The sequence below is a fragment of the Aquila chrysaetos genome, chromosome 9, assembly GCF_900496995.4.
Source record: "Aquila chrysaetos chrysaetos chromosome 9, bAquChr1.4, whole genome shotgun sequence".
In the NCBI taxonomy this organism is placed as follows: Eukaryota; Metazoa; Chordata; class Aves; order Accipitriformes; family Accipitridae; genus Aquila; species Aquila chrysaetos.
In genome coordinates this window covers 22,522,781-22,536,549 of record NC_044012.1, presented here as the reverse complement: position 1 = coordinate 22,536,549, position 13,769 = coordinate 22,522,781, and the positions used below count along the sequence as shown (strand labels likewise).

The window sequence follows — 13,769 nt, the reverse complement described above, 5'->3', positions numbered from 1 at the left end:
CACAGACACAACCAGTCCTGTGCCATTTTCACGTGTCACCAGTCAAAAATCTAATATTAGACCCACACACATCAATAGCCACTCCACACTAGCTTAGTAGGCCAACTACAATATTTTGTCCCTACCCTGCTTTGATCCTATCTGTTAAAGAAGCCTTTGGAAATCATAACCATAGGAGCCTTTTACAGGGTTAGCAGAGCTCAGAACCTTTAATATCTGCACACCAGTTTGGAGAGAGGGAGCAAGTGCAGAGCCATGGAGGATCTAAAACCAACAGTGCCTTATACAGAGCTCTCTGGTCAAGTGATAGAGCTTTTCCCCCTGTTTAAAAGGATCCTGGAACAAGAAAGAGTGGACTTCTTTAGTCCTCTGCCTCAAGGCAAGCATTTCCTCAATTAAAATACTGCATGGATTTTAGTTTCTGCAACTACTCCACAGGCTAGAAGAGGACTAACTTTCTTCCATTATATTTATTCATTTACACTCCTCAGGCTGGAGAGGGCCACATATTTGACCTGTAGCATACACTTTCCATTCATACTGGCAGGCAATGAATATAACCTGAATTAAACAGAGAACATGCTACACAGCCTCAGCATGTGCCCAAATGCTGTGCAATCAAAGAATTATGTGTGTATCCCCTGCCCCTGCCCTTGCTAAAGTAATCAAAGCAGTAAATTATCCTTAGGGGCTCTGTCAGATCAGGTTTCAAAGTTGATCATTTCCCTGCACAAGAACACAGGCTTAGCTTAAAACCAAAACAAAACATAAAAAGCATGCACATTCTCCCCATTCTCCTAAGACTCTAAAGTTGCTGTGTGTTGCTTAAAATAAAATTAAAAAAACATACCACAACAACCCACATTATCTGTGTTTCTCACATCGTGTCAGAATGAAAAGGCTTTAGTGTACTAATTCTACCCAAAATTGCATCAAGGGTACTTCACCAGTCCAGCAAGAAAATTGTGTCTGCATGGCCTGCCAGAGCTGCTGACAGGAATCACAGCGAGCAGGGAAAAAAAAAAAACAGTTACACAGCCTGTCCTCACACTCCCCTCTCACTCAGCACCAAAATGCCAACCCCCGTCTCCCCATGATGGGTAGCAACTTGCGCTGTCATCCACTTGCTGAATTTTCAAAGAGAAACGTTGGTCTTTTCCCAGTGTTGGGGTGACATACCCTTCAAGTTATTTTGTTATCTTCTCTCCATTCCCTCCCTTAAAACCTCCCAGCTCGCGATGGCAACAGAGAGTTTAACCAGAGCAAGGCTGCAGATGCACGGAGCCATTACACGCCACTGCCATCCGCTACGCCCCTGTCTGCACCCACATGCCAGCATTTATCTCACACTGGGGCTGGAAGCTCCAGGGTGCAAGGGCTGTCTTTCTACTTTGCTGTTTGCACAACACATAGCACAGAGACCTTCACACGCTGATAGGCTTCAGGTGCTTTAACAGTACAAACAGGAGTTGTGCAATGCCCTGGGGGTTTCAAACAGCTTGCCTCTCTGTCCCTGCTTCTCATACCAATTCTGCAAATGGGCAGTGAATATTTATTTGTGCAAACTGTACCAATGTGCGAGGAGATCAGAGCTTGCTTCAGCCAGAAAGCATTCCTTGCAGTTAAGGCCCTTGGAAATCCCCTTGCATAAGGAGTGCCTTGGTAAATCACACAGCCGTAATGCCATTCATCACTGGCATGATCAATTAATGCTTGTGTTTTAGAGGTGCACAAAATATCCAGCCCTCTCCCCACTACAGAAGATGAGTCTGATTTGGCTTGGAAAAGGAATTTTACCCTTCTAAGTGAATCCTCCCAGACAAGTTCTTGAACTGGGAAGAAGCAGTCAGGATAAGAGTAAAATTCATTACCCTTCTCACCTTTGCTGTTTTCAACAGAAGTCCTCACTACACGAAGCTGCTCTCTAGCCTGCACCAATGATGGGTCGCCTCACAGAGACTCCCAGTGCCTGCTTTTTGCTCATCTTCATCCCCTCTTCTCCCACTCTTGGGGCTCACCTGTAGTCATGGGTGAGGGTGACACAAGACTCCTCCTTCCTCAGTCTGGCCAGGAGTGCTCCACCCTCCAGCTGCAGCCTGACTAGCCGTGCGTCTTCAAGAACATTCTTCATCAACTGCCTATAATTCCTCAGCAGCACAGCTGCCTCCTGGAAGGATTGCAAAAGTGAGATGAGCAGTTAGTGCAACCTACAGGCAACAAGGGAACAGGCAAAAACCAGCGCCCAGCCCAAAACACACACAAACCACATCTCACCTTGGCCCACCCTAGGAAAGAGGGAGGATGGTTGCCACAGCTGTTTCTCTCAAGCCTGTCAAGTCCAAAGTGATAAACAGTGCTCCTTATGCTCTCTGTACCTTCCCCACCAGGCTAAAATTGAAAACCAATTCCTATCATTGTCCATACTCCATTTGCTGGGCATAGAAATAAGCTTTCCAGCCTCATTTTCCACTCACAGCTAGCTCCTGCTGTTCTTAGAGCCTGGACCTGCATAGCTCCAAGCTGTGGGACAAGATGCACATGAAGGGTTTGCAGATATACACATGTATGCAGGAAGGCCCAGAGAGGCCACTACAATATCTTCCTTTGCTTTACTGTCAGGACCCTTAGTGCAGAGCTGACAGCAATTTCCTACCACATCAGGGGTATAGCAGCTTCTCAAGAGTGGGGGAACATAATGATTGCAACAACACAGGCTCAGTCTCTGTACCCTCCTCTTCTTGTCTGCTTCTGTTCTGGAGGCAGCAAAGCTGGAACCACAGCACAGATTTGGCGTGGTGAACACTGTTACGTTGTCACCTAACTTTATTCCAGGCCATTCAAGCCAACTTGGTGTGGCACAGCCTGAGGCAGCTACTCAGTACTAGAGATGTCAAAGCTAGTACCAGCTACAGAGCTGTGGAGCTGCTAAGAATGCACTCCAATGCTGGAGCAAGCACCCATCAGCAACAAGCACAGCTGAAGAGATCTCCTGGGTGACACTGAGGGATCAGAGAACCAGCTTCTACACCCAGTAGAGCCTTTATCACTTAATTTGGATTAGCTTCTACTACTCCCACTGTCCTGACAGCTCCTCAGTGACACACAGCACTCAGAATACCCTGCTACTACAGTTTATAAATTCAAAGCTAGGGCTTTTCTGCAGCCATCCAGCCTCCTGCTCTCTTCTGTCTCAGGACCACCTCTGATACCAGGTGAGGTACATGCTTACCTCAGCTCTTTCTGGTAATTTTCCATGTTCCACTTTATGAATAGCTCCCTGGAGGAAGGCACAAGCACCTTGGCATCCTTGTAACAAATGTTCCAGCTTCTACAAGAAGAAAGGACCAAGGCAGAGATTATGGTCTCACAGCTGACAGGAAAGCTGCCTTTTCAGCTTGCAGGTTAAAAGTACAGAAATCAAGAGAGGATCAAACACATTAACCCAAGGGTTCAATTAAACCATTTGGTGAGGCTCTATCAGCAAAGAGAGGCCCATCAGAGGCTTCAGATGCATCATGCTATACCAAGGCCTCTATGCAGACCTTATAAACTTGCATACTCATGGCTTGTATGGGTCATGCTTTACAGAAAAGAAAACCAGTCCACTTATGTCCCACAATCTTCTACTATTAGCATTTCTTGTAACTTCCCACTAAGATGAATCATTATGCATGAATTTTGGAGGAACAAAACATAGAACGAGTACTTGGAATTTCTCTACTTTAAATCATTTTTCTTCATATTAAAAGTAGTGTAAATTAAAGATTAGGAAACAGGAAAACTTCCACAATTAAGCACCTTAAACTACTGACAAATCTGAAAACCCTCTTCTGTTCGGCCAGAGGGGATTGGGCGGGGGGAACCCAAACCCCCAAAAACCCCCAAACATTTCACAGGGGTTCACAAGACAGTACATTTTAGAAAAGTCAGTGATATAAAGCCTAAATACTGTCAGATGCCACCCTCTAGCCACTGAAATCAGAGAAGGGAGAAACAGCTATTCCAAAACAACCACACTCAAAACAAAACAAAAAAGCAGCTGTTTGAATCTTTACTGAATTGAATTCCCTCCTCCCTGGAATGCTGGAACAGCCCCAGCAGTAACAGATTAGCAGGCAGGATGCAGGTGAGATCACCGAGACAGGAAATAAACTCTGTTTGCCACATAGCTGCAGATCTAAAGGGGTAGAGCATATGGGTCATTATCACATACAGTACATCATATAAATAGGCAACCCATACAGATTGATTCCTACACTAACTCCTTTTGGTAACATTTTGCATGTTAAGATGCAAGACACAAACAAGAAGTAGTCTGATACCGTGCTCCTTCCTTCAAGAATGATCCTTCTGCACAGAGCGAGCACCTCAGCTCTCAAGCTTTTCTCAACTCTGTCCAGAAAACTAATGCATAGCCTCTTGCAAAGCTTCTCTGCTTCCTCATTGCCAAATAAACCTCAAAGTCTCAAATTCAATCCTAGGCACCAAGATTAGGTTTCTGTAGCTCTACTGCATCAGCACGGGTTCATACTAGTACTTTTGGATGCAAATTTAAAAAATAGCTTCTAAAATAATTTGGAAAAGATAAATTAACATTTGGCACATGCTAAGCCTAACCGCTGAAGTTTGCCACCACCAACACAGTGGTGTTATCAATGATATCTTAACCTGCTTCAAATGCTGCAGTGGGCCACACAGCACTCTGGGCAGTGAGGTCAGAGCCAAAAGACCACTGAATCTTTTGGAAGCAGAAGTGATGGTTCTGTCATCCACTAGGGTGAGCAAGTCAAACTCAAAGTGAAGACAGCTGATTTGTGTGCAAATTTACGGAGATTTAATCCTGTCTAGTCTCGGTGTGCCAAATATCTCTCAATACAGCTTTTAAAGATTCAACAAGCACATGATCCACAGGACTTACGCCCCCTCCACAACATGAGTGTACAAAGAGCTGGGCATTGGTGCCACAGATGCTGCCTTTGCAGACTTGTGGCAGTCTGCACATACCCTGCTGCATGGCCAGCAACACCTGCAGTCCTGCCACAGATCATCAGCATGTGCTGCACTGGTGCCTGCAGCACCCTTTGCCAGGGCTACCTTCTTTAAGAACTGTGTCTGGGTACTGCACTTTCAGGCCTTCTATCTCTGAGGCTTAACCTGGGTCAGCTCAAACATTTCCACAGAGTGGTCAGCCTCCCTGCACCTTGGGGTGGCTCTAATCCGCACCTGGGTAGGGTTCACCGTAGAGCTCTTGATCCATGACTCTTCTGGAGCAAAGCGTAAAGGTCAGACAGGATCATGGTACCGAGGCATACTCAAAACAGCCAAACAACAGAAAGAAGGAACGTATTGCTGGTACTGCCTCCCACTGTTACCTTGGTCCTAAGACTCACTGAATGGAATCTGCATGGGGAGGCTTTAGTTTCCTTGCCTCACGTAGCCAGCTCTCAAAGAGGAATATGATGCTCCCCTGGGCTGAACCTTCTCTGTATTTTTAGTTTAGATGCTTTCTTAAGAGTTCTCGATGACAAGTTTGGTAAATAAGTCGATTACATCTAAAGGAGGAAAAAGATGTCCCTAGAAGTATCTGAACTGATTATCAGGAACTTCCAAGTCTCACTCCTGCAAGGACTGCAGTTTTTACTAAGGAACTCACAGCTTGGTCTGGGGAACCTGCTCCAAAACCAAGAAGATCTAACTATTTTTATTTTGCTCAAGTTCTTCATTGTTAGTTCAATGGCAACATGATACTAACACCTTCTCCTGAGGTTAGTCCGCCCTTAAGTCTCCGAGTATAACCAAAGAGAATTGCCCCACTGTGTATCACAACAAAACAGGATTCTGTTTCAGATTCGACCATATTTTGAAGGGAAAGAAGAATTAATGCAGTTCATGCAGATGAGTTAAAAACTAAAATTTTAGTTCCTGCAGTCATGCCAATAGGCCATAATATGCATCCATTTTATGAAGACAGTATTAGTATTCTTTTGATAACAGAGATTCATTCGCATACGTAGCTATTACAGGAACCACTGTCTTTTAATGCTTGTAGGTTCAGCTGTTGACAGGCTCCTCTTGCTTCAACTCTGTTACCATACCATTTCTTCTCTCAGATACCAAAGAATACAAGACATCCTACTCACCATGCGGAAGCTTAACCAGTCCCGGTGACAGTAAGGGAAGGTCCCATCCAGTTCTAGAGGCAGCTGTGAGCTGTCTATGTGCTTATGGAGGGATTTCATGGAGGTGAGAAGTTCAAACTGCACAGGAATAGAAGAAATAAAAGCACATTTGCATTAGAGTGCGAGTATTGGAGGAGGAGGGGAAGGTTAACAAAAGACAGCATCCTTTATTTCTTTATCTATCTTGCATAGAAACAAGGCTCACAGCATATATCTGCAATATCACTACAATATGACGGGGGAAAAAAAAGTCAATTCAATCTTAGAGCTGCTTGCTGTACAGCTTAGTGGGCGAACCCTGAGGGAATGCAGGCCACAACACGCTGTTTCACCAAGCAGAACATCTGTGATGGAAGTCTGGCAGCAGCCAGCCTTCTCCAGAGCCAGTACCTCCTAGTATAAGCAGAGCAACTCCCTCATATGTTCCCATGTAGTGCTGCAATTTGCATTTGTCTGGAGAGTCTGAGAGGTTAAATCCAGCTCCCAGCTTCCCCATCTCATTTCCTGGAAAAAGTCTAACAGAGCAGCCTCTGCCCTCCCTTCAACTCTCCACGCATCACAGCAGCTCTTTGCTCCAAGTGTTTCCTGGATCTTGACACAGATAACTTGCCTTCTGGGAGTCTGTAGGACCTCAGAGCATTTTTATACTCACCAGAGAAACAGACAAGTGCTCCTGCAGGTACATGGAAGCCAGCCCGGACACAGAAACTCAGGTGCAGACATTTAACCCCTCCACACACACATTGTTAAGTCTCCACCTCCTTACAAAATAGTGATGATGCTTCCAATTCCTCCTGCATGCCTGTGTCTCTATTAGCCTTTGCTCTGTTCCCTCCTACACACTTTGTATTTGTTCAATGTGTTTAATGTCTTCTGTAGCTCTCCCTGCATGCACACGCCTGCAGCCCCCTTTCTGACTTCAAATTCTTCCACATGGGGGCAATGAGGAAATGGGCTAATAGCATTTGTTATTCTTTAGCCTTTTGAGGCAGCACACCACACACACAGCAAACCTGATGCTATTCACAATGTCTTCATCCACAGGAGCCAAAAGGGAGGTCCTGGCCTACTCTGAAGTCTACAGGGTTTCAGCAGGCACAGAAGTGCAGTCCATTCTTGTAGCTTGTAACAGTCTTAGAGCAGAGGGAGATAACTAAGATGCGGTCTGATGCTCTATTCACTCACCACAGAGTGGCTGAGAGTCTACATTTCTTATACAGCTATGGAATACCAGGGCATATTTACTTCTAGTGGGGGTGTTCAGTGATGTTGTGATGATTTTCCCTTGTCCGTTAGCACGTCCTGTTAGTCTTCCCAGACATTTCAGCTACAAAGGGAACCTCACACACATAACCATCTCCTCTTCCCCCTCTCGCAAAGCTCTCTCAGCCACTGACAGCAGCAGCTATGAGGAGAGGAAACATGAGATATGGAAAATCCAGGAAAGCAACAAGTACCTTCAAAGGATGGAGTTCAGGATTTAGCCTAATGTGATCTCTTCCTGACCAAGGATTTCCCCCCTTTTTAACAGAACGTGAAAAGCATCTCTATTACTGTTAATTGTGCAGGGCTCTTGCATACAGCTATCCATGTTCCCAACAAACCCTGGGTGTCTTGAGGGCCCCAGCAGACTGACATAATTATGGCGCAAATGTCACCGATGGCCTTGGCAATAAACAGAGCATGACAGAGATCTGTTCAGCTCACATAAAGTTTACAACCCTATAAATACCACACCCGTAGGAGACCACAACCATAAAACACAGAGAACAAGTAGAGATTTCATGTGAGAATAAACATACATCAGCGGACAGAGAACTTGCTGTTCAGAGAGTTAAATAAAGGATATCAAGAGCTCCCCAGCAACCTCTGGATGAACGGTTCCATTACCTGCCCTGCTGGTGGCTTCTCCATCCGAAACGTCGGATCTCTTTCAACCAGAAGCAGTACTCCATGAATACAATGAGGATCTATGTCCTACAACAGAACACAGCACAAATCCATTACCAATCTGCCTGGGATGCTAAGGAGAATGCGCCATACCGGGTTTGTACATGAGATTGCAACTTATCCTTCAAAGGTATTTATGAAGCCTGGAAGGCAGGCACCAGGTGTAGGGAAGGCCATTCTACAGAGCATGAAGGCTATGTCTTAAGGTAGTTTGCTTCAGATCAACTAGTCGTGCAGTATTTAAGGAAGCAATGAAAAAGGTCAGGTCTTGGCCATACCAAAAATGCTCTGACTTCTACACAAGGAAATGTGTCAGGGGAAAAAGAAAGAACCATGTTCAATGTCCAAGTTTTTTCTTCATAACTGTCCTGGTCACTTCTCCTAACTGAACAGAAGTTTTTTTTCCCCCCACAGTGCCAAAAAAGTTGTCTTGTCTTTACTTACTGCCAACCCACAATCAAGGGCTTGCATCCTGTTGCTCCTGTTAAACCGACCGAAATTCCAAATATAAGGGATGTCTGGCAACTGTAGTTCAAACTCCGTGATCCAGGAGCAGCTCTCCAATTATAGAACCACTCTACAGGGAAGTGAGAAACAGGCACAGAGGGCAACAGCAGGAAGAGGGAAATGTAGCAGAGATCCAGACCATGGAGTCAGGGCCCACTACGTAAGTGACGCCTGTACCAGGATAGCAAGGAGAACAGTCATTTAAGCTGTTGTTCCACATGGTTAAGTAAGAGCCATCCTATCTAGCTATCTCCTAGATGGTCTTTGCCTTTGCAAAGATCTCAGAAACTGTCAAGCAACAAACCCTTTCTGGTATTGCTCGACCTGCAAGGAACTTGCCACACAGCAGGCCATGACAACAAGAGAAACCTGTTTAAATAAATGGCTCCAGCAGTGTTTAGGGTTAAATATCTGACATAAGCAACAGAGTCAGAGCCAAGTGGACCAGCAGAGACTGAGCCACCTAACCTGACACTGGGCCCAGTACAGCAATTAAGAAACAATGCCAACACAAGAAGACCCAATTCTGCAAGTGAAAGCAGCAGCAGAGATTCCAGAGCAGAGGAAAAGACCTTTCACTCATCTAGTCCAAAAACAGGATCCTTTTGAACAGGCAGGAAAAAATCCCAGCTGAAACACCTTCCAAAACCATGAGAGGTTTCTAAGTCTTCTCAAATCCCTTTCTCCAAAGCAAATTATTCACAATTTCACTGTTACTTGAACACTGATCAAAAGGCCAAGAAGAATTTATTGCCTAATTAGGCTATATTAGCCAAATACTGAAGCTCATCTGAAGAGAGGATGGGGAGGTATTACAGCTGTATCAGCAGCTCTGAATTTGTCTGCTAGAAAGTACTGAAAGGTGAAGACTAGCCACAGTTTCAAGAAAGATCATGGCACTAAATAAATTTATTCTTTCACAATGACTCTTCTACTCCAACAGTCATGAGACGTACAATCTGAGTGAGGGTTAAAAGCTAGTGATGGTGTAACACGAGGTTACAACAACAGCCAAAACACTCACTCACTTGTTTGTTACTCCTGAAAATAGAAACTGAAAAACCTTTCACAAATAAAGCTGTCAGGGGAGAGGTTCAGGGTTTTCCAATCCAAGAAGAGGTAATGTTTCCAAAGAAATAAAGTATTTTTCACCATATTTTTAGATTTAAACAGCTGAAGTCAGTCTCATCCAGCATTGATGGGGCAATCCAAATTGACTATAACAGTTCACAGGAGTGCCTTGGGAGACAGGCAGAGCTGGAAGCAGCAGGAGGCTACTTGAGGAAGCTTTCCCGCAGCCTTCTGCGCAATCTCTTACCGCCTTTGCTAACAAAACCAGCTATCTGGAAGCAAAGAAACAGAGTCCCACACATGTAAGTGGACTTCTCACCTCCCAAAACAGGCACAGCATGGACAGCGTAGAATAGAGGGGCATCAACAGGAGCTCAGAAAGCACCAGGGTAAATACCCATCCCTTTACTATTATTCTTTAAAAAGAGAATTAGATACTTTCTTCCACCTTTCTCAGACTGAAGTTTCAAACAGTCTTCTGGCTTCCTGACCCAAATGGAAGCCCATGACCAGACTTAACATCACTGGCACAGTTTGAAGCACAGGCCGCCAGGAATGCCTGTGCAGATGGGACAGTCCCCAGATACCATGCTCAATCTCAAAGTGACCACTTCTAATGGAGTAGTAGGAGGTCCCTGGTCTTTAATGTCAGACCAAGGTCCTCTGTACTTCTGCACTAACAGGGCATGTAAATATACCCCTTGAACAGAAAGGTTTGCACAGAAGTTTTCTGCTTTGAACTGCTACTGTATCTCTGTCTTCATAAACAGACTCTTCCCTTCCCAATCCAACACACAGATGCAGCAGATTACAGGATCAAGCGTGCGCACTGATACGCAAAATTCAAAAGACTCTTGCTCCGTAAAGACTCAGGCAGAGGGAAATCCCAGATACCTGTTCACTGAAGGCCAGCACATGCATTCCACTGTCCATTCCCTGCCTGCTCACTGGCCAAGGGATCAGCCCAGCACTACTGAGCAGCAAAGATCCTCTGAACAGACCCCACAGCACAGAGCTTACTGGTGACAACCTGTAACCAAACATCACAGCAGCATTTACCTCCGCAAAAATCCTTGCTCCAAAGCATCATTATGCAGCTTCCCACAGGAACAAGCATGATCTATTCTTGCAGCACATACGCACTGTACATTTCCCCTCACCTCCATACAAAGCTGCCAGAGTTCCTCCTTGCTCCTTCCTGAGTTAGCTCTGCTGCAGTGCTTTATTCTGTCCCTGCTCCCTCTGCTCCCAGTGCTGTCTGGGACAGAAGGATTTCCCAGCCACCCATACTCTAAAAAGGAAGGGGGAAGAAAGCCTTGCAGAACACAATTCCCCCCACCCTGAAAGCAGAGAGGACGAGCAGCTTTTACCAGTTTACTAGATGACTAGACAGACCAACTGACCGTCTCCCAGTGCTGTAGGGAAAGCTACCTGCAAGCACCAAAAGTTGTTTAATAGCACTTAAAAAGTCCGTTCATGCATTTATTCCAGAAAGATGGAAGAGTGCAGTAAGTATTTCCTCAGACTGACAGATCTTGACCCAGAAACTTGTGGTATCAAAGTCTTCCCTCCCCAGGAAGGTTCTCTAGGGTTAATAGATCCAAGCACTGCAGCAGGAAGGGACTCTGCATTAGGTCATCCCATCTGTGCTTACCCACTGTGAAGCAGTGCTCCTCACTGCTCAGGAGGAAAACGTCCCTTCAAAATCAAACAAGCAACACTGGATCTCAACATTTAACAGATTCCACCCACACTATTATAGTAGGCTTCACAAAAGCCATGTAAATAACATCCTGTTAAAGTGGAGAATAGAACAGCAGAGAAATGAGCTACAGAGAGTCTGCCACAGATAGGAGACACTGGGAGATGCGTCAGGGATTTCAGAAAGGACCCCAAGGAGATGATCTGCTTTGTGACCTTAGAGGCACAACATACAGTCTGTGCTTCTGTATCCACCAGCCAGCAAACTTTGCTGTGCTCTAGAAAGCCTAGCTTGCCTCACTGTAGTTGCAGTCAGTTTTCTGCATTTATCCTTGTTTCAGAGCAGATGAGAGTACTGGCATGGGATCCCAGAGATAAATGCTAAGGATTTCCAAAAGGCTCAGAGGAACCAGGGGATTATTCCTGTGCCATAACCAGATGATGAGCTAGCTAACAGGTCTCGTTTACGAAGTCTGCAGAAGAGTCAGGGTAAGGACTGAAAAACCACACGCAGAGTAATCAGCCTCTGTCAGTCACTGGTACCTGGAGCACACACTCAGCTCCAGCAATCTGTCTTGCAGCACATTAATCCCTGTTAACTAACTGTTGCACCACCCTGACAAACAAGGTGCTCAGAGCCAAACAGCCACCACAGCAGGATATTAGAGAGGCACTGCAAAAAAACTTTCCCCCAGCCCCTCTTTTCAGAGGGTAGGAAACTTATGGTTAGAATGGCTTTATTCCTGCCATGCTTGGATGAGACTGGGGTCCCAAAAAGCACATTGTGTCTCAACGTGTTGCCGATTTCCAAATCATTCCACTAAGACACAACGATGCAACCATGGGCAATGAAACGCTCAAAAGCATTAGCAAGCCCACTGCCAGGTGGGCACAGCATAAAAAGATAACTTCCTCGTTACCTCTGCAGAACTGAGCAGAGCACCGGATTACTTCACCAGAGAGAATGAGCACACTGATAGAGCTCACAGCTCCACCCAGCCCAGGAAGCAGGAGGGCAGACCTCTGACTCAGCCTCAACTCTCAGATGTGGCACTGAAGCACATAAACCGCAGAGACACCAGGTTCATTAAAACATTGCCCTGTTCCAGTTTGCAGAGTTTGAGCCTGAAGAGACCTAAGCTCTGATTTAAAAGGAACACCTGCTTCAACAAGATTAGTCATAGCTACAACCCAGCATCTCCTTGGCTTTCTAACAGCAGCAGATAGCTTCTATCTGGGAGCAGGGGCAACATAACTCACTTACTTTCCAAGTGACTGATATGAAAGCCTTTGACCTGAAGCAATATAGAGTTACAGCATGTCCAATTCCAATCATTCACCGACAGCCACATCAACAGCTGCACGTGCTTTTCCACCTGGCATGACAAGCAGTGTCCTTCCCTTCCCTCCACAGCAGGAAGAGGCCTGTCTTCCTCCCTTCTCCGTGGTGGGCGTATTTCACACAGCCTCTCCAGGCAGGGGACAACATCTCCAAGCACAATAATTCAGGACAGCGTTTAGACTTGGGTACAGTCTGCTCACCAGAGACAGAAGCAAATTTGGAGGGGTGGGGAGAGGTGTTCTCCCCTAACTCAGACTTGCTTAGGCTTTTTGCTTTGTCTGCAGTCTGGCAAGTCCAGGTCATCCTCCTAAAACAGGGCTGGGTGTATAACTCCACCTCCCAAAGTCAACTGAAAGCCAGGTGGCAGATGGAGACATAAGCAGCAGATGGAGATGTAACATGCAACCAAGACAGCAAGCCAACTAGTGTTCCTTTACCCAAGCTCAAGGCTCACCTGCAATATGCTGAACGCCTTGAAGAGAGCAGGAACTGGTGAACAGCGACGAGCATCCACAAGAACAGTTAGACCCAAAGCCTGACATTCTGGTCTGCAAGGACAGAGAAAAAGAGGTCACATTTGTCACCAGTGAAAATCAACAAGACTATGGAAACTGAACCTGTAGTCATGACGGTGAAAAAAACCAGTACGGTATGACTCTGTAAGGACAGGGAACTAACTGGCCACCTTGTCCTATCCAAAATATATACATGGAAACCACCTGGACTGCTCAGTTTTTACCTTTGCTATTTCCACCTGAGAACCCCATTTCTCCAATTCCTAGGATACATCTCACTGATAGCAAAGGTGCTGATACCCACTCTGGGTAATCCACGCAGGAAAACCAGTCCTTCCTAATTGCGTTCAGGGACAAGCTTGGCCTTAGCCACACTGCTTCACAAGAACAGCCATTCTGGATCAGACCCAAAGCCTATCTTGCCCAGAATCAGATATGAAGGGAGAAGCACAAGAAACAAAGCATGAGCAGCAGAAGCTTTCTCATAGGCTAGGTCTGCTCCTT

At 45.6% G+C, this 13,769-nt stretch overlaps 1 protein-coding gene across 5 annotated transcripts in view; it reads right to left on the bottom strand.

Annotated features, from left to right (window-relative positions):
* PLEKHG4 (pleckstrin homology and RhoGEF domain containing G4) overlaps window positions 1-13,769 on the bottom strand; it is a 100,043-nt gene that overhangs the window by 43,802 nt on the left and 42,472 nt on the right. For all 5 annotated transcript variants that reach the window (XM_041126013.1, XM_041126015.1, XM_041126016.1 and 2 more), the window contains exons 6-10: window positions 13,205-13,298; window positions 8,070-8,156; window positions 6,141-6,257; window positions 3,230-3,328; window positions 2,019-2,167 (exon numbers count right to left, since the gene is read on the bottom strand). In XM_041126013.1, coding sequence (XP_040981947.1) covers window positions 2,019-2,167; window positions 3,230-3,328; window positions 6,141-6,257; window positions 8,070-8,156; window positions 13,205-13,298 — 546 coding nt within the window. The remainder of the gene's footprint in view (window positions 1-2,018; window positions 2,168-3,229; window positions 3,329-6,140; window positions 6,258-8,069; window positions 8,157-13,204; window positions 13,299-13,769) is intronic.